Source organism: Podarcis gaigeae (assembly GCF_964106915.1).
Source record: "Podarcis gaigeae genome assembly, chromosome: 16".
Taxonomy (NCBI): domain Eukaryota; kingdom Metazoa; phylum Chordata; class Lepidosauria; order Squamata; family Lacertidae; genus Podarcis; species Podarcis gaigeae.
In genome coordinates this window covers 597141-622030 of record NC_139693.1, presented here as the reverse complement: position 1 = coordinate 622030, position 24890 = coordinate 597141, and the positions used below count along the sequence as shown (strand labels likewise).

The 24890-nt window shown below is 51.0% G+C and overlaps 1 protein-coding gene across 2 annotated transcripts in view; it reads right to left on the bottom strand.

Moving 5' to 3' along the window:
- LOC310833163 (sodium/potassium-transporting ATPase subunit alpha-2) overlaps positions 1-24890 on the bottom strand; it is a 46431-nt gene continuing 21541 nt past the window's right edge. Inside the window, exons 8-23 of one of the 2 annotated variants that reach the window (XM_083715596.1) lie at positions 24074-24342; positions 22666-22864; positions 21139-21248; positions 20303-20437; positions 18026-18215; positions 16994-17169; positions 15533-15669; positions 14920-15070; positions 13687-13855; positions 13187-13341; positions 12291-12414; positions 9943-10088; positions 7721-7851; positions 4028-4129; positions 2234-2325; positions 1-118 (exon numbers count right to left, since the gene is read on the bottom strand). In XM_083715596.1, coding sequence (XP_083571722.1) covers positions 90-118; positions 2234-2325; positions 4028-4129; positions 7721-7851; positions 9943-10088; positions 12291-12414; positions 13187-13341; positions 13687-13855; positions 14920-15070; positions 15533-15669; positions 16994-17169; positions 18026-18215; positions 20303-20437; positions 21139-21248; positions 22666-22864; positions 24074-24342 — 2315 coding nt within the window. In that variant the 3' untranslated portion in view covers positions 1-89. Of the gene's footprint in view, positions 119-2233; positions 2326-4027; positions 4130-7209; positions 7572-7720; positions 7852-9942; positions 10089-12290; positions 12415-13027; positions 13342-13686; positions 13856-14919; positions 15071-15532; positions 15670-16993; positions 17170-18025; positions 18216-20302; positions 20438-21138; positions 21249-22665; positions 22865-24073; positions 24343-24890 lie in introns of those variants that run through there. The other variant, XM_083715597.1, reaches the window with a different exon arrangement.

Genomic DNA, 24890 nt, shown 5'->3' with positions numbered 1-24890 from the left:
AACAGGTTAAATTAACTTTTATTGCCTCTTTCTGACTACATCGTCTGGCTTTCGACTACAGCTTGTAAGGAGGGGGTGGCGTTCTGCCTTTAGTAGTAGGTCTCCTTTTCCACCCAGCCTGGGAACGGAAGAGGGAGGAGAGAGAGAGAGAGAGAGAGAGAGAGAGAGAGAGAGAGAGAGAAGAGTTAGTGTGTGTGGAATAATAATAATAATAACAATAATAATAATAATAATAATAATAATAATAATAATAATAATAATAATAATTTATTTATACCCTGCCCATCTGGCCGGGTTTCTCCAGCCACTCTGGGCAGCTTCCAATGGAATATTAAAATACAATAACCTATTAAACATGAAACCGTCTGGAACAGACGGTTGAGTTGGGAAAAGATACACTTGCATGAGAACATGAGGAGGGTGTTGCAGCGGCTGGATCAGGCCAAAAAGCCCCCGAGAACCCAGGAATCGAGATAGACTGCCTCTGGAGCTGGAGGCTCCATAGGAACATCCAAAGAGCTGCTGGATCAGGCCCAAGGGAGACTCCTGCTCCCACAGAGGCCAACCAGCGGGAAACCCACTGGCAGGATCTGAGGGCAACAACCCCTCTCCATTTGTGTCCCCCCATTATCTTGATTTTCAGGGCAGACTGCCACTGGGCCTGGAGGTTCTGCTGCCACAGGAGCCCCCCATAGGGAGTGCCTGGCTGCTGGATCAAGCCAACTTGAGGTGTGATGGCCTGGGATTCGGACTCGGATGCTGAACCTGAGGGATCCCAGCCTGCACAGAATTCCCTGCCTCCAGAACCAGCTGAGCCGGGGCTGGGGCCTGAGCCTGAAGGGTCCTCACCTGTGCTGGATCCTCAGGTGCCGGCACCAGCTGAGCCTGCTCTGGCTCCTGAGGTGATGGAGGACCCATTGCCTGCAGGTGCTCCACTCTCAGCCCCATCAGGGGAAGGTGAGGTTGCCTCTGGGTCCGGTAACCCTCCAGCCTCTCCTGAGCTGCAGAGGCTCAGGGCAGAGAGGCGGCGGGAACTAAGTTTCCGCAGGAGGAGGGCTCGCCTCCAGGCCAGGAGAGGTGAGTCACCAGAGGATCGGGGCCGCCCTGTGCCTCGGGTCAGATAAAAGCCAGCCAGCCCCAGTCCAGGTTGCGGGAGCAACTTTGTAGGTTGCCAGTTCCTGCCTGAACCCTGTCCTGCATTCCTGCCTGAGCTCCTGACCCGCCCTGGCTCCCTGCTTGTGTGATAGGAATTTTATGGTCTTAGATATATGGTAATGTTCATAAGTGTACCGACCAAGCACATACATAGATCAGCACAGGAAGGCCAACCGGGAACCATTTTGATTCCTAAACTGACCAAATCTTTTCTCTGCAAGGTCAAAATGGAGGAGCCTCCCCATTGTCTTTTCCTTCACAAATCCTGTCTTAAGGGTATGTCTGTGTTTGACCTGTCTCAGGAACTAAGTATTTATCATTCCAAAAGACTGGCCAGGCTCCCCAGGGTTTCCAATCAAGGAACCTGCCAGACAGGAGATAAACAACATTCTAATTTCTGTTTTAAGACCGCCTTTTCTGTGATGTAGGTGTGATGTATCTGAGGGGTGGTCTTGATCTACAGGGTGGCAATTTCAAAAGTTTTTATAAGGCCTTGCGCACCATTTTTCTGGGTCTCTCCTCTCTCCTGCGGGTGAGGGGAGCACCCGGTTGCAATGGATCAATAAAGATCAAGCTTCCTAGCTGCTTTGCTTCTCAATATTCTCTGCTTGGCCTCTGTTATTCTCTCCTACCAATAGGGAACCTATGTAAGGACTCTATATGGGCTCTTGGATACCCCATAAGGGAATAAGGGCAATTTTTGGTTACAACACTTGCATGCCTGTTCCTGACTTCACCCGACTCCCTGCCTTGCACCCAGCTTCAGCTACTACAGACTGCCTCCACGTTGCACCTTTGACCACGGACCGGACTTGGACCTCGCCTCTCAGGTAACCCATGGGACCAGCACATGAGCGTTCCCTGGCATTCAGAGGCGCCCTGCCTCCGGCAGAGGACGGAGGATGTAGCCATTGTGGCTAGAAGCCACCAGTCGATTCATCCTCCGGTCATTTGCCCATCGGAGCCTAAGACGGGGGTCCATCCAGTCCGGCCTCCCATTCTCACGGCGGCCAACCAGGGGGCCCCGAGGGAAGCCCTGCACATCCTTTTTGGGTGGGGGGTCCAGAACGACACTCACCACCAGGGTAGCGGCGTATGAGGAGCTTCCTGACTTCGTCGTAGATGAAAATGAGGAGGCTGTACGGGAAAGCGCAGAACCACCAGGTCACCCTGGAGAGGAGAGAGGGAGGGAGAGAAGCGCTTTGGTTTTTTCCCCCAAATGCTTTTTATTGAGTTTTCTTTAACATACACAAACAAAATAAATACTCTAAAATTCAACAATCATATGTCTACTTATTTTCAAAACGCTCTATCGCGCACAGACTTCCCTCCCTCCCAACAGGCTTTCATACTGAATTTTCTCTTTCTTCGCAGGTTCTTAATAGCATCCTGTAGACATCGCAAAAATTATTTTAATCCTACTACAGTCTTTAAACTTCTGCAGTTATTACCTATATACTAAACAAATTTACTCCATTCATTTTTGAACTTTGCTTCCTCTTGGTTACGGATCTGGTGGATCAGTTTTGCTAATTCTACATATTCAACCATTTTTGTCTGCCCCTCCATTAGTGTTGGTATTTCCTGAGTTTTCCATTTTTGGGCTACTAAGATTCTGGCAGCAGTCATAGCATACATAAATAGTCTCTGATCTGCTTTTCTTATTTCATCTCCTATCAACCCCAGAAAAAAGGCTTCCGGTTTTTTTGGGGAAGGTATACATAAACCATGGGGTCACGAAGAGTCGGACACGACTAAACGACTAAACATACATAAACAGTTTTTTCAATTCATTATAAATCGTATCCCAATTTTTTTTTCATTTTTTGAATTTTTTTTGAAGCAGCTCAGGCAGCCTTCCCCCCCCCACCTCACCCAGCCCCTAATCCTCTTTCGGTGCCATCACTATGGTATTAATAATAATAATAATAATAATAATAATAATAATAATAATAATCTCCTGTGAGAGGGAGTTCCACAGTTCCACCGCACACAGGATGGAGAAGGACTTTCTTTTCTCTGCCCTGAGACTTCCATCCTTCAGCTTCCATGGGCGCCCGTGAGTTCCAGTGTTATCACGAGCGACGGAGAGGAGCTTTTCTCTCTGCTTTCTCCTGATCAACCGCTGCCAAGCTGCCCCCTCCTGGCGCTGAGGCCTTGCCAGATCCTGGCAGATGGGGCTGCCTCAAGAACTTGGCTCTTAAAGGGATTAGTGGGCAGAAGTGGGCCCAGCCGAGGATTTAGCTCCTCAGTGCAGTGCAGGACAGGAGACGGGCAAATCTGCCAGTTTCCAAAGCCTCTCACTTTCTCCTCCGGCCAATCTTAAAATTCAGCTCCCTCCACATCAGTTTGTGAATTTTCCACGGGAATTCGTTACCACTTCTGCACAAATTTCTCAGAAACTTTTTTTGTGGTGAGGCTCATTTGGCGACGAGGGGGAACAGGCCTTTTAGTGCCGTCATCAGCCTGGCCCTGTGGAACTCCCTGCCACTAGAGATTAAGTCTTTAACATCTTAAATGCCGGCTGAAAACATTTTCTATTCTGCAGCTGCTTAAGAAGACATCTTCCCACGATTGTTCATTGATGTCTGATTCATTTTTTAAAAATGGATTTTATTGTGTGGTATTGCATTTTAAACCACTTGGAGGCATTTTTTGACGACGCAGCAGTATACAAATATTTGTATGAATGAATGAATGAATGAATGAATGAATGAATGAATGAAGATAGAGATAGATAGACAGATGTGCAAATGAATGAATAGGCTCTAGTAAACCCCACAAGCCAGAGCTCTGCTCTAGAGAGGGCTAAGGGGCAGAGACAACGCCCCCCCCCCGATCCAACCCCCCCAGGTCTGGACAGGGAGCTTACTTGAGGGGGTACATGCGCAGAGCCACCCCCATCCCAGGGCAGTAGGAGAGGAAAGCGGCCAAGGCTGTCTCTTCCAGGAGGCCGAAGATCAGGATCTTGTTCCTGGAGGGAAAAAGAGAGAAGAGGGTGGGGGTCACAAGGAAGGAGCTCAGGAGGACTGAGGACCACTAGGGGCCCGCTCCGCCCTCCAGCTTGCTCCTGCCCACATCGTGTAGGGACAACGCAGGAAGCTGCCTGAAGCCCCAAAGACCTTTTTATGCTGCTGCCAGCTGAGCTCGATGCATAGCAAGGGTGTGACTCAGGAGAACGCAGTTACCTATATTCCGATGGATGATCACCTGCTAGGAGTGCTTTAGCTGCAAGTCCTGCATTGCAGGGGGTGGACTGGATAACATTGGGGTCCCTTACAACTTCACAGTTCTAGGTTTCTATGATCAGGGATTAGTTGGCTATGGACCGTCTTGAGGGGCTGGGAGCTGGGGGCACTGTCCTACAGTGGTTCCGCTCCTTCCTCCTGGGCCGTGTTCAGAAAGTGGTGGTGGGGCATGAGTGTTCAGACCCCTGGGCTCTCACTTGTGGGGTGCCTCAGGGTTCCATCCTGTCCCCCATGCTTTTCAACATTTACATGCAGCCGCTGGGAGAGATCATCAGGGGGTTTGGGCTGGGTGTCTATCAATATGCAGATGATACCCAGCTCTACCTCTCTTTCAAATCAGAACCAGTGAGGGCAGTGAAGGTCCTGTGTGAGTGTCTGGAGGTGGTTGGAGGATGGATGGCGGCTAACAAATTGAGGTTGAATCCTGACAAGACAGAAGTACTGTTTCTGGGGGACAGGAGGCGGGCAGGTGTGGAGGATTCCCTGGTCCTGAATGGGGTAACTGTGCCCCTGAAGGACCAGGTGCGCAGCCTGGGAGTCATTTTGGACTCACAGCTGTCCATGGAGGCACAGGTCAAATCTGTGTCCAGGGCAGCTGTTTACCAGCTCCATCTGGTACGTAGGCTGAGACACTATCTGCCTGCGGACTGTCTCACCAGAGTGGTGCATGCTCTGGTTATCTCCCGCTTGGACTACTGCAATGCGCTCTACGTGGGGCTACCTTTGAAGGTGACTCGGAAAGTACAACTAATCCAGAATGCGGCAGCTAGACTGGTGACTGGGAGCGGCCGCCGGGACCATATAACACCGGTACTGAAAGACCTACATTGGCTCCCAGCACAATTCAAAGGGTTGGTGCTGACCTTGAAAGCCCTAAACGGTCCAATAGACCTGAAGGAGCGTCTCCACCTCCATCTTCCAGCCTGGACACTGAGGTCCAGCTCTGAGGGCCTTCTGGCGGTTCCCTCATTGCGAGAAGCAAAGCTACAGGGAACCAGGCAGAGGGCCTTCTCAGTGGTGGCGCCTGCCCTGTGGAACGCCCTCCCACCAGATGTCAAAGAGATAAACAACTACCTGACATTCAGAAGACATCTTAAGGCAGCCCTGTTCAGGGAAGTTTTTAACGTGTGATATTTTACTGTATTTTTGGTTTTTATGGAAGCCGCCCAGAGTGGCTGGGGAGGCCCAGCCAGATGGGCGGGGTATAAATAATAAATTATTATTATTATTGTTATTGTTATTGTTATTATTATTATTATTATTATTATTATTATTATGAACCAGGGTAAAAAAAGGAAAGGTACGGGACGCGGGTGGCGCTGTGGGTTAAACCACAGAGCCTAGGACTTGCCGATCAGAAGGTCGGCGGTTCGAATCCCCGTGACGGGGTGAGCTCCCGTTGCTCGGTCCCTGCTCCTGCCAACCTAGCAGTTCGAAAGCACGTCAAAGTGCAAGTAGATAAATAGGTACCGCTCCGGCGGGAAGGTAAACAGCATTTCCGTGCGCTGCTCTGGCTTAGTCCTGCTGGCCACATGACCCAGAAGCTGTACGCCGGCTCCCTCAGCCAGTAAAGCAAGATGAGCGGCACAACCCCAAAGTCAGCCACGACTGGACTTAATGGTCAGGGGACTTTACCCTTTACCTAAAGGACCCCTGGATGGTTAAGTCCAGTCGTGGCTGACTTTGGGGTTGTGGCGCTCATCTCGCTTTCATAGAATCCTAGAGTTGGAAGAGACCACAAGGGCCATCGAGTCCAACCCCCTGCCAAGCAGGAAACACCATCAGAGCACTCCTGACATATGGTTGTCAAGCCTCTGCTTAAAGACCTCCAAAGAAGGAGACTCCACCACACTCCTTGGCAGCAAATTCCACTGTCGAGCAGCTCTTACTGTCAGGAAGTTCTTCCTAATGTTTAGGTGGAATCTTCTTTCTTGTAGTTTGGATCCATTGCTCCGTGTCCGCTTCTCTGGAGCAGCAGAAAACAACCTTTCTCCCTCCTCTATGTGACATCCTTTTATGCTTTCAGCGCGCCCGGCAGGCCGAGGGATCCGGTGTTTGTTTGCAGACAGCTTTCCAGGTCATGTGGCCAGCAGGACTAAACCACCTCTGGCACAACAGGACACCATGATGGAAACCAGAGCGCACGGAAACACTGTTTACCTTCCCACCACAGCGGTACCTATTTACCTTATTTTTCGCCCTATGGGACACACTTTTTCCCCCTCCAAAAATGAAGGGGAAATGTGTGTGCATCCTGTGGGGCGAATGCAGGCTTTTGCTGAAGCCTGGAGAGCGAGAGGGGTTGGTGCGCATCAACCCCTCTCGCTCTCCAGGCTTCAGGAAGCTATCCGCAAGCCGTGGGAGAGCTGCGCGAAGCTCTCCCACGGCTTGCGGATAGCAGCCTGTTCTGGGGGCTGGGGTCGGGGGAAGCTTGGGCTCCCCCGGCCCCAGCCCCGCACCTGGGGAAAAAATAATTCCCCCCCCTTTATTTCCCCCCAAAAAAACTAGGTGCATCCTATGGGCCGGTGTGCCCTATGGGGCAAAAAATACGGTATCTACTTGCACTGGTGTGCTTTCGAACTGCTAGGTTGGCAGGAGCATGGTCCGAGCAACGGGAGCTCACCCCATTGTGGGATTCGAACCGCCGACCTTCTGATCGGCAAGCCCAAGAGGCTCAGTGATTTAACCCACAGTGCCACTTGCGTCCCCTTTGAAACATACAACACCCTGAGTTTTTGCTCTCAGGTGTGCTATATTAATTTAGGGTGTTTAAAGATTTGTGGCTGAAATGAATGTGAGGAGCAAAATAGTGCTTGGGTGGGGACGAAGTATGGGGCTGCCTCTGCGCTCTGGCAAACACTTGTATCAGAACAAGTTTTGAGATGATTCTTTACTGTCATTAAAAAGGTTAAGGGACCCCTGAACATTAGGCCCAGTCGTGGCCGACTTGGGTTGCAGCCCTCATCTCGCTTTACTGGCCGAGGGAGCCGGCGTACAGCTTCCGGGTCACGTGTCCAGCAGGACTAAGCCGCTTCTGGTGAACCAGAGCAGCACACGGAAACGCCATTTACCTTCCCACCAGAGCGGTACCTATTTATCTACTTGCACTTTGATGTGCTTTTGAACTGCTAGGTTGGCAGGAGCAGGGACTGAGCAATGGGAGCTCACCTTGTCGCGGGGATTCGAACCACCGACCTTCTGATCGGCAAGTCCTAGGCTCTGTGGTTTAACCCACAGCGCCACCCGCATCCCAGGAGAGGTACATGGAACCTCCAAGTTCAGAGGCGTATCTATTTTTGGGTGGGGCAGCAACTTACTTCATGCCTTGCTGGAAGACCGAGTTCCTCCTGGTCTTGCAGATGATGAGGTCGGCCCACTGCACCACCACGATGCTGGCGAAGAAGGCCGTGTGGCAGGTGAACTCCACCACCTTCCGCTGCTCGTAGGTCTGCAGGGAGAGAAAGAACCACAGAACTGTGGGCTCACCTGGTTCAAACTCCCCCTGCAATGCGGGAAGCACAGCTCAAAACACCCGTTGGGGGGCCACCCCACTCTCTCTCCAAAGAGGATAAAGCAATAAAACCATTACGACAAAAAAAGCCACAACCATGATTTAAAACTTTCAAAAAGTTAGAAATAACAACAGACAAAAAACTGATTAAAACACACCATCGGATTTCTGTACATCTGAACAGGCTTAAACAAAAATATTTCTAGCAGGTGACAAGAAGAGTAGAGGGAAGGCACCTGCCTGGTCATCATCATCATCATCATCATCATCATTTATACCCCGCCCTTCCTGGTTCAGAAAACCGGGCTCAGGGCGGCTAACAACAAATTTAAAACACTTAATTGATGCTACAAAAAACAGCATAAAATACAGTATAAAATGTGAATAACAATAAATTCAGGATTCAAAAAGCAATTTAGGGGGAAATCCATCCAATAAACATTAGATGATCCCCAGGGCTAGCTGGCTGAATTAATCCTATTTGGGCCAGCGAGGAGACCAGGGGAGAATTAGCTGTGGGGTCCCAGAGCGGGGAATCTTCATAAAAAGGGAAGGAAGGGGAATAAAAGATCAGGCTAAGTTCCAATTGAAAGCCAGGTGGAATAGCTCTGTTTTACTTTTTTTTTTTTAAGAATAATTTTTTATTAACCGACCAATCACATCAAATCAAACCAAATTACATAAATTCCAAATTACACAGCCGAATTTTAAATTTTTGTTGGGGTTACCCATATTTCAAGTTCCGAAGGGGATCCAATCAACTTCTTGCTTCTTACTGCTGTTTTAATGTCCACAGATCTAACCTTATGATGTTCACAGTACTATCCAGTCCTTTCTTATTGTTTTTCCACATCTCTTGTTGTTATTTTCATTTTTCCCCCCTTTCTCTTTGTGACCTCTGATAGTCTCCGCAAGCTGGTTAGAACAGTTTGTAATCCTGCGTGGATATATATTTTTTTATCCAGTAGCCATATCCAGACGTTTTCCATATAACATCACTTCCATACATCAAAACAGTCTTAGCGTCATTAATCTTCACCAATCTGCCTCCTTTCTCAAAACCTCTGAGGAGATTCACTAGGAATGCAGTCTGAAAACAAGTCTGTTCTTCCTCCCGGCTATAAATCCTTTGGCAAGATGGCGACTCCAAATTAATTGCTGCGCCATTCTCAAAAGCTCTTATTGCTTCTCGGTCTCCATAAAGCATACTTTTGGTTAAAGTTTATCTCCACACAGACCTTAATCATCCTGCTTGGGTCAGTTCAACTGATGATTCTAATGAGGAGGGGTTCTTGTAAATCACATAGAAGGAAAGTAAAAAAGGTCCCCCCCCCCATTCAGTCCCATTGTCAACATACCCAGCCTTTGGTGTATCTTCATCGTAAAATATTCCTGTTACTCCAGCCCGTCGTCTTCTTTCACAGAGGTCACTTAAATTAGCAGACTTCACTCCCCTTCTTCACTTGAAATATGTGCATTTGCTTCTTTTGTAATTAATTATTCCAAATTGCTGCAACTAGTGCGCGATCAGAGACAGCGTCCAGGAGAGCCGAGGTCCACACGGGGGCATTCTGCCTAGGGCCCTCACCCCCTTCTTTCAAATTAGGGGGTGATTTATGGGCACAGCCGGCAAGGGCTGTGTTCCCCATTTCCTTGGGGCAACAAGGGAGGCTGCCTACTCCCATAACAGCCTCTTAATTACCCCGTGTGGGTCGGAGAGATGGTATTGTCGGCCATCTTCCAATGCGCCCCCTAGTGGCCCCCCATAGCTCTGTTTTACAGGCCCTGCAGAAAGAGGTTAAATCCTGCAGGGCCCTGGTCTCCTGGGACAGAGCATTCCACCAGGTTGGAGCCATCACTGAGAAGGCTCTGTCCCTGTTGGAGGATAGCCTGACTTCCTTAGGGCCCGGGACCTCTAAACTATGATGTCAATGCTGCTTTATTAAAAGAAAAAATCTTAAAAATGAGGAAGAGGGATGATGTTGCATCTCCATGCAGAGTCCCCCTCAACAAGGGCCCCCCACTCACCCACTCCTGCCCATAGCTGTCTTCCAGGTCGTTTTTGGAGCGGTCGTCCCAGTCCAAGCGGATGCCGAGCAAGGTGGAGGGGAGGAAGCCATTTTCGGCCAGGATGACAAAATAAGTGAAGAAGCCCCCAAGGGCCTGGATCATACCTGGGGGGAGAGGGGAGAGGGAGGGAGAGAGAGAGTCATTCCTTCTGAGGGGCACCTGAGCAAAGCTCTGCCAGCAGGAAGCGCAAGGAGACCTCAATGGCTGGCCTGCAACTTCTGGGCCAGGGCAGAATGTGCAGGAGGGCAAGACGAAGGCGGCAGGAGAGAGAGAGGCTGTCTGGGTTTGCCATGGGGTGGGCGGTGGGGGGCGGGTTCTTTGCACCTGCCTCCCCATAGCAAGCCCAAGGGACCCAGAGTATTTTTCACAAGAAAAATATACAGTGGTACCTCGGGTTAAGTACTTAATTCATTCTGGAGGTCTGTTCTTAACCTGAAACTGTTCTTAACCTGAAGCACCACTTTAGCTAATGGGGCCTCCTGCTGCCGCCGGAGCACGATTTCTGTTCTCATCCTGAAGCAAAGTTCTTAACCTGAAGCACTATTTCTGGGTTAGTGGAGTCTGTAACCTGAAGCGTATGTAACCTGAAGCGTCTGTAACCCAAGGTACCTCTGTAAAAACAAATCATTAAGCGAATTCAAGTTAATAAGGAACTCGAAAGAGATGGACAAGTTTTTGGCTAGGCATAAAATAGTGTGTGTGTGGGGGGGGGGGGGTGGGTTGTGTGTGTGTGTATGGAAGTTCATAGAATCACAGAACTATAGATTTGGAAGGGACTCCAACAGTCATCTAGTCTAATCCCCTCTGCAATGTAAAGGTAAAGGTAAAGGTAAAGATAAAGGTAAAGGGACCCCTGACCATTCGGTCCAGTCATGGCCGACTCTGGGGTTGCGGTGCTCATCTCGCTTTACTGGCCGAGGGAGCCGGCATGCAGCTTCCAGGTCACATGGCCAGCAGGACTAAGCCACTTCTGGCGAACCAGAGCAGTGCACGGAAATGCCGTTTACCTTCCCGCCAGAGTGGTACCTATCTATCTACTTGCACTTTGACGTGCTTTTCAACTGCTAGGTTGGCAAGAGCAGGGACCAAGCAACGGGAGCTCACCCCGTCGCGGGGATTTGAACCTCCGACCTTCTGATCGGCAAGTCCTAGGCTCTGTGGTTTAACCCACAGCGCCACTCACATCCCTTTCCTCTGCAATGTACGAATCAGCTAAATCACAGCCTGCGAAGGTGGTATTCAGCTTTGGGGCTCCTTTCGGGTGTGAAGTCATCAGACTCTCTTTTTCTTGACCTGCCCTATTTTGCTTAAATGTTGATAGATACCAAATTAACAGCTTGGTCATAGTGTTACATTCTAGTGATATTATGCCTTTTATTACATAACGTTGTTGTATTACTGGCGGCTGTGTCTGTCTCTGTAGCGCCCCATCTGCAATATTGATTTAGGACAGTGGTTCCAAAGTTGTGATCTGCCAACCTCAGCGGGGTGGTCTGTGGCTACCACAGAGATATCAATTCCCCCCCCCAAAAAAAGTATGGCGTGGAGGAAGATTGGAAGAAATTTAAAGTATATCTTAAGAACTGTTGTAAAATAGATGAGTGATAAAATGTCAAGGGGAAGGAAGATGCAGAATTGCAGCTAAAACTGTTTGATGATTTAAGGTGAAACTGAGAATGACAATGAGTTTAAATTTAATTCGTAAAAAGGGTTGTTGAAAAACTGTAAAATAAGGATGCAAAAAGGGTGAGGTATGGGGAAGTCCGAGAAAAGAGGCGTATGAAAATGAGGTTAAGAAATGATATTTTTGTGTTTGTTTGTATTTGTTGATGTTTGTATGTTGTTGTTGTTTTGTGTTAAAAATTGGAAAATTAATAAAAAATTATATATATATATATAAAAAGTATGGCGTCCATGGCTTGGCTTTTAAAAAACCGGGGGTCTGCAACGCTTAGCTAATTGGGAACCACTGATTTATGACATTCATACCTCGCCCTTTCCCCTCCAAGGAGCTCAAGGTGATGTGTGTGGTTCCCCCCCCCTCCTCATTTAGTCCCCACAACAACAACCTGGTGAGGTAGGTTAGGGTAAGAGAGGCAGTGAGTGGCCAAGTTCACACCCAGGAAACTTCAGGGCTGAGTGGGGATTTGAACCCAGGTCTCTCCCTGGTGCTAGTCCTATACTCTAACCACAGTGGCATGGTGGCATCTACAGCGCTTCCCCTGGACCTCCCCTTCTGATTCCCCAATCTGTGGGCTGAAAACTGGGTGCTTTGTGCCAGGCTGCTGGCGGTGGGAGCCCCTCACCGATCTGCCCGTAGGCCATGCTGATGAGACGCTCGTTCACCAGCTTGTCCGTCTTGGGGTTCCTCGGCTGCCTCTTCATGATGTCGCTCTCCGCAGCCTCGTAAGCCAGGGAGATGGCCGGCACCTAAGGGAGAAGGAGCGGCAGGGTGCGGATTTCAGTGGGGCAGCAAGAACTGGAAGCAGAAATAAGGCTGGGGAGGGGGTCCAGCTCCATTTCCCCACCGTTAATATTTTGGGGATGATCCCCATGTTTGTGGGAGAGGTGCTCTTTGCTGAAAACCCACACAGGATTTTTTTCAGGGTTGGCATTTGAGCAGGATCTTGCCCACCGCCCGAACCTCTGAAAGCTCTAGGGTTCAATTTCAGAGTTTTGAGGGTGACTGGAATGAGCTACTATGAAATATATGTGGGAATGTTCAGGGATGCAGGAGAGGATATATTGTTTGATTTCCAACTTGTGTAAACAAGTTTCACAATTTAGCAGAGTAACATTCCCCTTTTTAAACTCGCAGCGGATGAGTTTGCTCAGGCTCACTAAAGCTTCTATAATAACTGTCCTGTATCAGCTTCCGGGTCATGTGGCCAGCATGACTAAGCTGCTTCAGGCGAAACCAGAGCAGCGCACGGAAACACCATTTACCTTCCCGTCGGAGTGGTACCTATTGATCTACTTGCACTTTGACGTGCTTTTGAACTGCTAGGTGGGCAGGAGCAGGGACCAAGCAACGGGAGCTCACCCTGTCGCGGGGATTCGAACTGCCGACCTTCTGATCGGCAAGTCCTAGGCTCTGTGGTTTAGCCCACAGCGCCACCCGCGTCCAATGTAGCATAAGATTTTCTTTAAATGCAACGTTCTTTGTCTCCTGCCCCCCTGCCTGGGCCCTGGTGACGCTCACCATGTCGGTGCCCAGGTCGATGCAGAGGATGGTGACGGTGCCCAGGGGAAGAGGGATGTTGGCGATGATGAAGAGCAGGAAAGGGGTGATCTCTGGAATGTTGCTGGTCAGGGTGTAGGCAATGGACTTCTTCAGGTTGTCAAAGATCAGGCGACCTGCCGGGCAGAGGATGGAGGCGCCGGTCGTTTGTTTGTTTCATAAAATTTATACACCTCTTAATTGTAAAAACAAACAAACCACCATCAAAGTGGTTTACGGTGATAACGAAATAATAAAATCACCAGTAAAAGCAGCTCTTTAAAACATTCAAAAGACAAAATCAGCGACAAACTAAAAATGAATGAAAACATACCCCAGCAATTCTACATGCCTGGGCAGGCTTGCCTAAACTAAACTGATAAATCAGTTGGGTGGGCACATATGGGGTGAGGGGGTTAGAGGGATGGGCGAAGGAGGGGCGGCAGGGCCTCCTGGCTTGACTCGGCGCCCCTTCCACCCACCTTCCTCCACCCCTGTAACGATGGAGGCGAAGTTGTCGTCCAGGAGGATCATGTCCGCAGCCTGCTTGGAGACGTCGGAGCCAGCGATTCCCATGGCGATGCCAATGTCGGCCTTCTTCAAGGCGGGCGAGTCGTTCACCCCGTCCCCGGTCACGGCCACGATGGCCCCCTGAAGAACGGGAGGGGGGAATGGGGGTCAGCGCCAGACGCTGGGAGAAGGTGCAGAATGATAGGATCTACAGTGTCTGGTGTATGTGGTAGACGTGTGGGAAAGTGGCTCAGGAAGCACTGACCCAAATATTATTGTTATTATTCTTGTTGCTATTATTATTATTACAGTGGACGCTTGGGCTGCGAACGTGATCTGTGCGGGATGCACACTTGCAACCCGCTACATTCACAACCTGCATCTGCGCACAGACGGGTTGCAATTCGGTGCTTCTGTGCATGCGCAAAGCACATTTTAGCACTTTTGCACATGTGCGACCCCCGAAACCCGGAAGTAACCCATTCTGGTACTTCTGTGTTTCAGCGGGTCCGTAACCCGAAAAAACACAACCTGAAGCATCTGTAACCTGAGGTATGACTGTATTATTACTATTACTACTACTATTATTATTATTATTAAAATTTGTATGCACCCTTCAACTGAAGATCACAGGGCAGTTCACAAAATGAAAATACAAAATGAGACCACAAAATACCTAATCAAACAGAAACAAATCAATAACCCTCTTTTCACAAATGCATCTAAAAGGCCAGTGATTGTTTAATCAGCCAACGGCCAGGTGACGGAGACATGTTTCCGCCTGGCACCTAAAGACATGTGGTGAAGGCGCCAAGGAAGTTTCACTGAGAGAGCATTCCACAAACGGGGGGCCACCACAGTAAAGGCCCGTTCTCATGTTGCCACTCTCCTGACCTCTTGTAGAGGAGGCACATGAAGAAAGGCCTCCAATGATCATTGCAGGGTCACATAAAGCAACCCCTAGGGGAAATGTTTCTAAATGTCCGGCTTTCCTCAATCTTTTCACAGGAGAGAATATTCACTTGAAGCTGAAACCTGTCGTGAGTTCTCTTCTACTAGTACCCAGGCACCCAGGCTCGTAACAGCAAGGTCCTGGAAGGACTCAGAGTGGGTTCCCTTTGCAAATTGGCAAATAGCATTGGTAAACAATAAAATAAAATTATTGCGTACCTGGCAAAAGACGAAAACAAGAGCATCTGCCTCACCTGCCTCTGGCAACCTTCCACGATGATGAGCTTCTGCTGCGGGGAGGTGCGGGCAAAGACAATCTCCGTGTGGTTCTTGAGGATCTCGTCCAGCTGCTCAGAGGTCATGTCTTTGAGGTCCGATCCATGGACCACACAAGCCTTGGCTTCCCTGCGAGGAGAGGGGCCAGGGAGGAGGAGGAGGAGGAGGAGGAGGAGGAGGAAGAAGAAGAAGAAGAGGAAGAAGAAGAAGAAGAAGAAGAAGAAGAAGAAGAAGAAGAAGAAGAAGAAGAAGAAGAAAAGGAGTTTGGATTTGATATCCCGCTTTATCACTCCCCTTAAGGGGTCTCAAAGCGGCTTACAATCTCCTTTCCCTTCCTCCCCCACAAGAAACACTCTGTGAGGTGAGTGGGGCTGAGAGACTTCAGGGAACTGTGACTGGCCCAAGGTCACCCAGCAGCTGCAGGTGGAAGAGCGGGGAAGCGAACCCAGTTCACCAGATTACGAGTCTACCACTCTTAACCACTACACCACACTGGCTCTCCACATTGGCAAAGGAAGCCCACGAGATACCTGGCTGGAGGAGGCCAGGAGGGGAAGCGGGGGCTGCCCAGGGATGGAAGCGCTGGCCTACCTGGGGTTGACCTGGTTGACGGGGATGTTGAGGCGGTCAGCGATGTCCTCCACCGTCTCGTTCCCCTCAGAGATGATGCCCACGCCCTTGGCTATGGCCTTGGCGGTGATGGGGTGGTCGCCGGTCACCATAATCACCTGGGGGAACAGGGGCAGAGACAGCAATCAGGACAAAACCCTCATCCAGTGGAGCCAAAGGTTGCAAGATTCAGGAGAGATAAAGTGCATGGTTACCAGATTGTCTTCAATGAATCCGGGGACACTTTCCCCCCCCCTGGAAGCTGAGTAGCAACAGGGAGTCAGTAGTGGGGATGGTGAGGCAAAAGACCCTGGGCCCAAGCACACAGGCATACTGTATAAAAACACACACATGCGCAATGGCCGGCCGGCCGCGACTCCCGAGTCTCCCCCTATCAGTGAAAACAAAGGGGGAAGGGGGCAGGAGATCAGGGGAGGCTTGGATTTCACAGGCAGTTGGCGCGCCATTGCCCAGGTTTTTTTAAAAAAATAAATTTTATTAGTATTTTCCACACAACAACAAAACAAAAAATATCAAAAAATAGCAATACACAACACACAAAAACCAACATTCGAAAACTAAAGAAAGGAACAACAACTAAAACTACAACAAAAAACAACAACAACAAATCCATATCTTACAAGTTAATACTATAAACACTAAAACAACAACAAGACATTGATTTCCACCAATCCCACAGAACCTCCTTTATCTCTCATTGTGTCTTCCTGTTTTCCTTATCATCTCTGTCCTAGCATCCAAATATAAATCCCTGTGAAATTAATGTCTCACAGGGTGCGAAAGAAGGGCGTTTCACCTTGCCCGGCAGAGAAACCGCATGCCTTGTGCCCCTCCTGGGCAATGGCGCGCTGCCCGCCCGTGACTCCCAAGCCTTCCCCAATTTCCCCCCTTCCCCCTTTCTATTGACAGATCAGGGGAGATTCAGGAGTTGCGGCCATTTGGCCGTTGGTAGTGCAGTTGGCTCTGGCTGGCTTCAGGAGCTGCTCGTGGCCGTGGTTCCCGCCATTTTTCCTCTCCAGAAGTCCCCATATGATGTGTTGCGCACAAGACACATCATAAGGGGCCTTCCGGAGAGGAAACATGGCAGGCGCCACGCCAGTGAGCAGCTCCTGAAGCCAGCCAGAGCCAACTGTGCTACCAGGCTGGCTCCAGGCTGCTGAGACTTCCACTGCCACGTTTCCCGGGGACAGATTTGCAAATCTAGGGACATTCCGGGGACGGAATTTGTCCGGGGACAGATCTGCAAATCCGTCTGGTAACCCTAAAGTCAAGTCCTCCTTCTATCACAAGAGGCAGTGGTGGCCAACAGCCAAGTGGGGGATTCACCCCCTCGTCTACCAGGTCTTAGTCCGGTTCTCTGGGGCGTATGGGGTGGGGAGCGGGAGGGCAGAAGACGGAGCCCGTCTCCCCAGCATGGCTGACCTTAATCCCGGCGCTCCGGCACTTCCCCACGGCATCCGGCACGGCGGCCCGAGGCGGGTCAATCATGGACATGAGCCCCACAAAGCAGAGGTTGCTGGTGGGGAAGTTGACTTCGTCCGCATCAAACTTGAAGCCTCGGGGGAACTGGTCTTCGGGGAGGTTGTAATGGCAGAAACCTGTGGGATTGCGGAGACGGACGGAGGGAGAGTGAGACCCCAAGAACTCGCCCCCTCTGCTCCCCAACACAGAGAAAACGCCATTGCCAGCAGCCCAGCCCACCTCATAGCCCCTTCCCCCTCTGCATCTGTTTCCACTGAGCTGCAGTTTGCCTTTGGGCAATAAAACAATCTGGGCGAATGCAGGCGGGAGGCTCTGCTCAGAGCTCCCTTTAAAGAGCCACGTGGAGCGTGTGTTCGGCTCTTGGGAGCTTTTCCCCGAAGAGGGAGAACGGCTGCCCTTCTCCCTCCTTGGGGAAAAGCCCCCAAGGGCCGCACACACACTTCATGCGGCTCTTTAAAGGGGGCGCAGCTCTTGGGGGAGCCTTCATCCCACTCCCCTGCAGAGGCTTCGTGCGGCTATCCCATAAGCCAGAACAGCAAGAGGCTATCTCAGAAGCCAGATCCCTCTTGCTGTTCTGGCTTCTGGGATTCAGAATATTTTTTTTCTTGTTTTCCTCCTCCAAAAACTAGGTGCGTCTTGTGGTCTGGTGCATCTTATACAGCGAAAAATACAGTAATAAATGACTTATTGTTTCAGTTTGAGAACAACAACAGCGAATGCTGGTTGTATCCAGTGGAATGATTTCTGTTCCCGGCATAGAACAAAGGAGCAAATGCTGGCAGTTTCTGCCACACATTCCCGGAGCAATAGTGCAACGTGGTGTCAGAAGTTGCAGTGAGTTTCTAAAGTCTCACAATAGTCATCACACTCCATTTGAGAGATCCACGCGCATTCATCATGTGCTTTCTTTGCCTTGCCGGGGCACTCTCACTCCCAAGCCCCCTCCCTTTCCCCACCTCCCAGCCTCCTCACCCAGCACTCTCTCGCCCAGCCCCCCCAGCTCAAGGTAGGCGTTCTGGAAGGCGTCCCGCATCTCCTCGTCGAGGGGAACCTCCTGGCCTTGCAAGAGGATGTTGGAGCAGCGGTCGAGGATCCTCTCAGGGGCTCCCTTCATCACCAGGACGTAGCCGTTGGGCTTGTCTTCCAGCTCATGGATGGAGAGCTGAGGAAGAGAGATAGCTGAGCGGAGGTCTGTTCTGAAGCCAAAGGGGCTCTTGGGTGGCCAAATGCCAGGGATTCCTTAGTTGGGGTTCCTGAATAAAACTTTTATTTGTAAAAGGATTTATATGCCATTGTTTATATACAGTGGACACTCGGCTTGCAAATGTGATTCAGCGCTTCTGCGCATGTGCGAGCGACGAAAACCAGAAGTAACCCATTCCGGTACTTCTGGGTTTCGGCGCACCTGTATCCCGAAAACACACAACCTGAGCATCTGTAACCCGAGGTATGACTGTACTGAAATATTAGGGCGCTGTGCGGAGTTAAAAACACTACAAAACAATCGGTAAAATGAGTGGTCCAAAAGAGAGAGGCTCAGACAGGCCTGTTGGCCAAAAAACGCACTTGGGAGACGTCTGAAAGTCAAAAGCAAGAGGATGTCTGCCGCCCCTCTGCGTGGGAGCAGCAACACTCCTCTGTCACACAGGGGACAACCAGCAGAGCCCCCCTGGACGGCGTCCGTGATGCCCTTTGTCCCTGCCGTGAAATATGTGCCCGTGCTCCTGCTGCACTTCAGCATTTAAATAAATAATAATAATTTTTTATTTATACCCCGCCCTTCTGGGTTCAGAAAACCGGGCTCAGGGCGGCCAACAGCAAATTTAAAACACTTAATCGATGCAACAAAAAACCAGCATAAAATACAGTATAAAACGCGAATAACAATAAATTCAGGATTCAAAAATCAGTTTAGGGGGAAAGTCCATCTAATAAACATTAGATGATTGCCAGGGCTAGCTGGCTGAATCGGTCCTACTTGGGCCAGCGAGGAGACAGGGGAGAATGAGCTGTGGGGTCCCAGAGCGGGGAAGCTTCATAAAAAGGGAAGGAAGGGGAATAAAAGATCGGGCTAAGTTCAAATGGAAAGCCAGGCGGAATAGCTCTGTCTTACAGGCCCGGCAGAAGGAGGTTAAATCCTCCTGGGACAGAGCATTCCACGAGGTCGGAGCCATCACTGAGAAGGCCCTGGCCCTGGGGGAGGATAGTCCGACTTCCTTTGAGCACAGAGTTTTCCCAGAGTGAAAACACAGCTCCCAGTGGGTCCTAAAAGCCCTGGGTGGAAAACCCGGCTTCCTCCTGGCTTCAGAGGCGGTGGCCGTGCAAGGAACGCTGCCTCAGCTCTTCCTCTCAGGCTGAATCCAGGAGACGAAAATGCATGTGTGAACTGAAGATTGCGGGGGGGGGGGTCTTTCTTGTTGGCCCTGAACCCCCCTCTGCCATTAAGCCGAGCTCTGGCCCCCTCTAGTGGATCCTCACAGCCATTTCACTCATAGCACTGGGTTGAATGAACAGATTAGGGAGAAACCCCAGTTTGGAAAAGCGGCATCATTATTCTGATCTTGTTTCATGGAGCTTTTCCTAGTCTTTGCCTTTGGGGACTGATCCCTCTGACCTCCAAGGCAAAGCAAAGACTCGCTTTAGTAACTTACAAACTTCATTTTTTAAAATGCTGTTCAGTCCAAAGGTCCCTGCAGTGGCTTAGGGGGCTTCCTAATTAAAAAATGCCAGTACCCAGCAGTATAATAACGGGCAGACGCAATAAAATTGGGAAACTGTGAAAACCACCTGTAGCCCCAAGGATACGGAGACTGTGACAGCCCCCCCCCAGCCCCATGTGTCCAGTGTGAGGTAGGTTAGGCTGAGAGAGGTGGGGGCTGCCCCCCCAAGGTCACAAACCAGTGAGCTTCATGGCCAAAGGGGATTCGAACACGCATCTCCCCCAAGTCCTAGCCTAACACTCTAACCCAGCAAACCTTTTCAGCAGGGGGCCGGTCCACTGCCCCCCAGACCTTGTGGGGGGCCAGACTATATTTTTTGGGGGGGGGGATGAACGAATTCCTATGCCCCACAAATAACCCAGAGATACATTTTAAATAAAATGACACATTCTACTCATTTAAAAACACCCTGATTCCCAGACCGTCCATGGGCCAGATTCAGAAGGCGATTGGGCTGGATCCGGCCCTGGGCCTTAGTTTGCCTACCCATGCTCTAACCACTGCACCACCACTGCCAGACACGCCCAACCTGGTATTTGTTGGTGGAGTTGAAAGGGATCTCCGTCACTTTGGGGTTCCTGTCGCGCATCTTCTTGACGGACCCACAGGAGAGCTCGATGCATTTCAGGAGGGCAGACTCTGAGGCGTCCCCAGCCGTGTCCCTCTGGCAAAGGAAGGAAGGAAGGGGGTCAGGGGAGGAAGTCTACTGCCCCCCCCCCACTGGGGTCTGGAGGGAAATGTCCTCTTTTGGCTCCACATGCAGGGGGGCAATTTGAAACAAGAGGGTGAGTAAGGGGTCGGTGGGGTCTTAGCCCCCTCTGCACCACTCACGCAAAGAGCTACCACCCCACTTTAAACAGTTTATGGCTTCCTCCAAAGAATCCCGGGAACTGTAGCTTGTTCAGGGTGCAGAGAGTCATTAAGAAACTCCCCCCATTCCACCTCCCAGCGCTGTAATTCCCAGAGTGGCCCAACAGCCAACCCTTCTTCGGAGGGAACTCTGGGAACTATAGGGCCACATTCACATTTAAAGCGTTATGATACCACTTTAGCCAGTCATGGCTTTCTACAAAGACTCTCTGGGAACTGTAGTTCATTAAGGGTGCAGAGAGCCTGAGGAAATTGAAATAAATTGAAATTGAAATACTTTATTGTCACTTGTACAACTTGCATGCAGTGAGATTACACGGAGCTCAGAGCCACAGCGTAGGAACGCCCCGCCATCTTTGAACGGAAGATGAGACCCCAGAGCTACAATTCCCAGGGTGGTTTAACAATCGGTTAAACCTTGTGGGGGCTACCGAGTTCTTCCCAGGTTTTCTGGAGGCTGAATCCGACCTCCCTCTGCTGCCCCCCCCCCTGTACCTTAGAGATGGGGACCTTGTCCTGCCCTGCTCTGAAGACGGCCCGGTTGCAAAGGCCGGCGATCCGGGCCAGGGCCGTCCACGTGGGCGAGCGCTTGTCAAACGTGGCTCCTGGGGGGGAGAGAACCGGGGGGTGGGGGGTCAGAGTTAATTGAAGAGCGCAGTATGGCAGGGGAGGGGAGCTGATACTGTGAGCAGGTACCACTGGCTCCTCAGACAGGTGGCAACAATTAGTCCCCAAAGCATAGCTGCCAACTTTTCCCTTTTCTTGCGAGGAATCCTATTCGGAATAAGGGAATTTCCCTTAAGAAAAGGGAAACGTTGACAGCTATGCCCCAAAGTGGGGGCGTGGGATGGGGCTCCCTGGTTGCCAGCACCCCTCTCCCATAAATATTTGAGTCAACCTGCGGGGGGAGGGAGAGAACACGCTGCGTTTTAGACTGTTATTATTGGATTTCTGGGTGTCTGTGAGGTGGGACAGGGGAAAAATTATTATTATTAACAACAACAACAACAACAACAACAATTTATTATTTATACCCCGCCCATCTGGCTGGGTTTCCCCAGCCACTCTGGGCGGCTTCCAACAAAACACTAAAATACAATAACCTATTAAACATTAAAAGCTTCCCTAAACAGGGCTGCCTTCAAATGTCTTCTAAAAGTTTGGTAGTTATTTTTCTCTTTGACATCTGGTAGGAGGGCGTTCCACAGGGCGGGTGCCACCACCAAGAAGGCCCTCTGCCTGGTTCCCTGTAACTTGGCTTCTCGCAGGGAGGGAACCGCCAGAAGGCCCTCAGCGCTGGACCTCAGTGTCCGGGCTGGATGATGGGGGTGGAGACGCTCCTTCAGGTCTACTGGGCCTTTGAGGCCGTTTAGGGCTTTCAAGGACAGCACCAACACTTTGAATTGTGCTTGGAAACGTACTGGGAGCCAATGTAGGTCTTTCAAGACCGGTGTTATGTGGTCTCGGCGGCCGCTCCCTAGTCACCAGTCTAGCTGCCGCATTCTGGATTAATTGCAGTTTCCGGGTCACCTTCAAAGGTAGCCCCACGTAGAGTGCATTGCAGTAGTCCAAGCGGGAGATAACCAGAGCATGCACCACTCTGGCGAGACAGTCTGCAGGCAGGTAGGGTCTCATCCTGCGTACCAGATGGAGCTGATAAACAGCTGCCCTGGACACAGAATGGACCTGTGCCTCCATGGACAGCTGTGAGTTCAGAATGACTCCCAGGCTGCGCACCTGGTCCTTCAGGGGCACAGTTGCCCCATTCAGGACCAGGGAGTCCTCCACACCTGCCCACCCCCTGTCCCCCAAAACAGTACTTCTGTCTTGTCAGGATTCAACCTCAATCTGGTAGCCACCATCCATCCTCCAACCACCTCCAGACACTCTGGAGGGAAAGGGGTTCAGTCTTGATTTGAAAGCTGGGGGGTCACAGGGGCACCCTGGACCAAGTCCCCTCCCACCCTGCTTCCCAGCAGCAGCTCTTTCCCCCCATGTGCCCTCCCCCTGCCCCCCGCTCACCGGACTGGTCCTCGGTGGTGTCTGCCTCGTGGATCTGGTTGTCGAACCACATGTGGGCCACAGTCATGCGGTTCTGGGTCAGGGTCCCCGTCTTGTCGGAGCAGATGGTGGAGGTGGAGCCCAGCGTCTCCACGGCCTCCAGGTTCTTCACCAGGCAGTTCTTGCGGGCCATGCGCTTGGCGGTCAGGGTCAAGCACACCTGCCGGGCGGCGGGGAGAGGGTCAAGCAAGGATTGAAAAAAGGGAGAGTCTTCACAGTGGCCAACCGGATGCCCCTTTTGGGAAACCCGTAGGCAGGATCTGAGCACCAAAGCCCTTTTCCCTCCTTTGTTTTCCAGCCACTGGTTTTTGGAAGCATATCCTGCCCTCCTTCCTGGGAAAATTCCTCTAGGGCAGGTTTGGGGAAACATTTTATGGCCCTCCAGATACAGTGGTACCTCGGTTTAAGAACTGTCCTGTTTAAGAATGATTCAGTTTACAAACTCCACAAAACCGAAGTACAGTGCTCCCTCTGGTTGTGAACAGGATCCGTTCCGGAGGCTCGTTCGCAACATGAAAAGAACGCAACCCACAGCAGCGCATATGCGCGCGCACGGGTTGCGATTTACCGCTTCTGTGCATGCGCGTGGCGTCATTTTAGCTTCTGCACATGCACGAGCATCGAAACCAGGAAGTAACCGTTTCTGGTACTTCCGGGTCGCCGCGGGACGTAACTTGAAAGAACATAACATGAGGCATGACTGTAGTGTCCCGGTTTGTGAACTTTACCTCAGTCCAAGAACGGAATCCGAACAGTGGAATGGCACTGGTGGCGGGAGGCCTCATTAGGGAAAGTGTGCCTTGGTTGAAGAACAGTTTTGGTTTCAGAACGGACTTCCAGAACGGATTAAGTTCATAAACCGAGGTACCACTGGCAGAGGAACGGGGGTGCAGAGGGAGTGGACCGCCCCCGGCACCACTATTCCAGGAGGATGCCATTGCAGTGGCCCCCCTGACACATGCTGCACACCCTACCGGGAGCTGGGTGCCATGCCCCCAGAGATGGGGCGCCCCTGTGGCCAGCGTGCCATGCCCTCGCAGGCGGTGTACCATGCCCCTGGGGCATGCGCCACACCCTCTGGGGGTGCCAGCCATGCCCCCGCCTGCTCTCCAGCATGCAGCTTCGCCCCTGTGAGGCACCACTGTATATTGTTGCCCTCCTTTTCCACAGCCCCCCAGTGCCCCACAGAACCTAGTTCTGAGCATAGCTGTCAACCTTCCCTTTTCTGTGGGACATTCCCTAATTGCAGCGCTGCTTCCCGCTGCCATCCCGGATTGTTAGATATCCCGTAGACTGTTTCCGGGACAGGGGAGGCTGCTGATCCCTTCTTTTCAAATCCGAACGTTGGCAGCTATGGCTCTGAGCCTACCGTGACGGTTGCCAGGAGTCCTTCGGGGACGTTGGCCACGATGATGCCAATGAGGAAGATGACGCCCTCCAGCCAGGTGTAGCCCAGGATGAGGGAGAGGATGAAGAAGGAGAGGCCCAGGAAGACGGCCACCCCCGTGATGATGCGGATGAAGTGCTCGATCTCCATGGCAATGGGGGTGCGGCCCACCTCCAGGCCGGACGCCAGGGAGGCAATGCGGCCCATCACAGTCCGGTCCCCGGTCGAGATGACGATGCCCCGGGCGGTGCCTGCGCAGGACAGGAGGGAAAGGGAAGGGCTTTATTTCTCCCCTCCAAATCGGGGAGAGCTTGCTGGTTCCTGGGGCGTCCCTGGCACTTGTGTTCCTCAGGTGAACCTGGGATCCGGGCACCACGGCTCCTTCACGCAGCACGTGGTTAAACTGTGGAACTCCCTGCCACAGGATCCTTTAAAGGAGGATTGGACAAACTCAGGGAGGAGGAGGGGGCTATTGATGGCTAGCTATACTCTGCCTCTACCATCGGAGGCAGTGATGCTTCTGAATACCAGTTGCTGGAAACCGCAAGAAGGAAGAGGGCACTAATAATAATAATAATAATAATAATAATAATAATAATAATAAATTTATTTGCACCTTGCCCATCTGGCTGGGTTTCCCCAGCCACTCTGGGCGGCTTCCAACAGAGATTAAAAATACATTAAAACATTAATCATTAAAAACTTCCCTAAACACTAAAACTTCCCTTCCCTAAAAACTTTGTTTCTCTTTCACTTCTGTTGTGCTTGAATCCTGCATGCAGGGCTCCCTTTGGGGCCT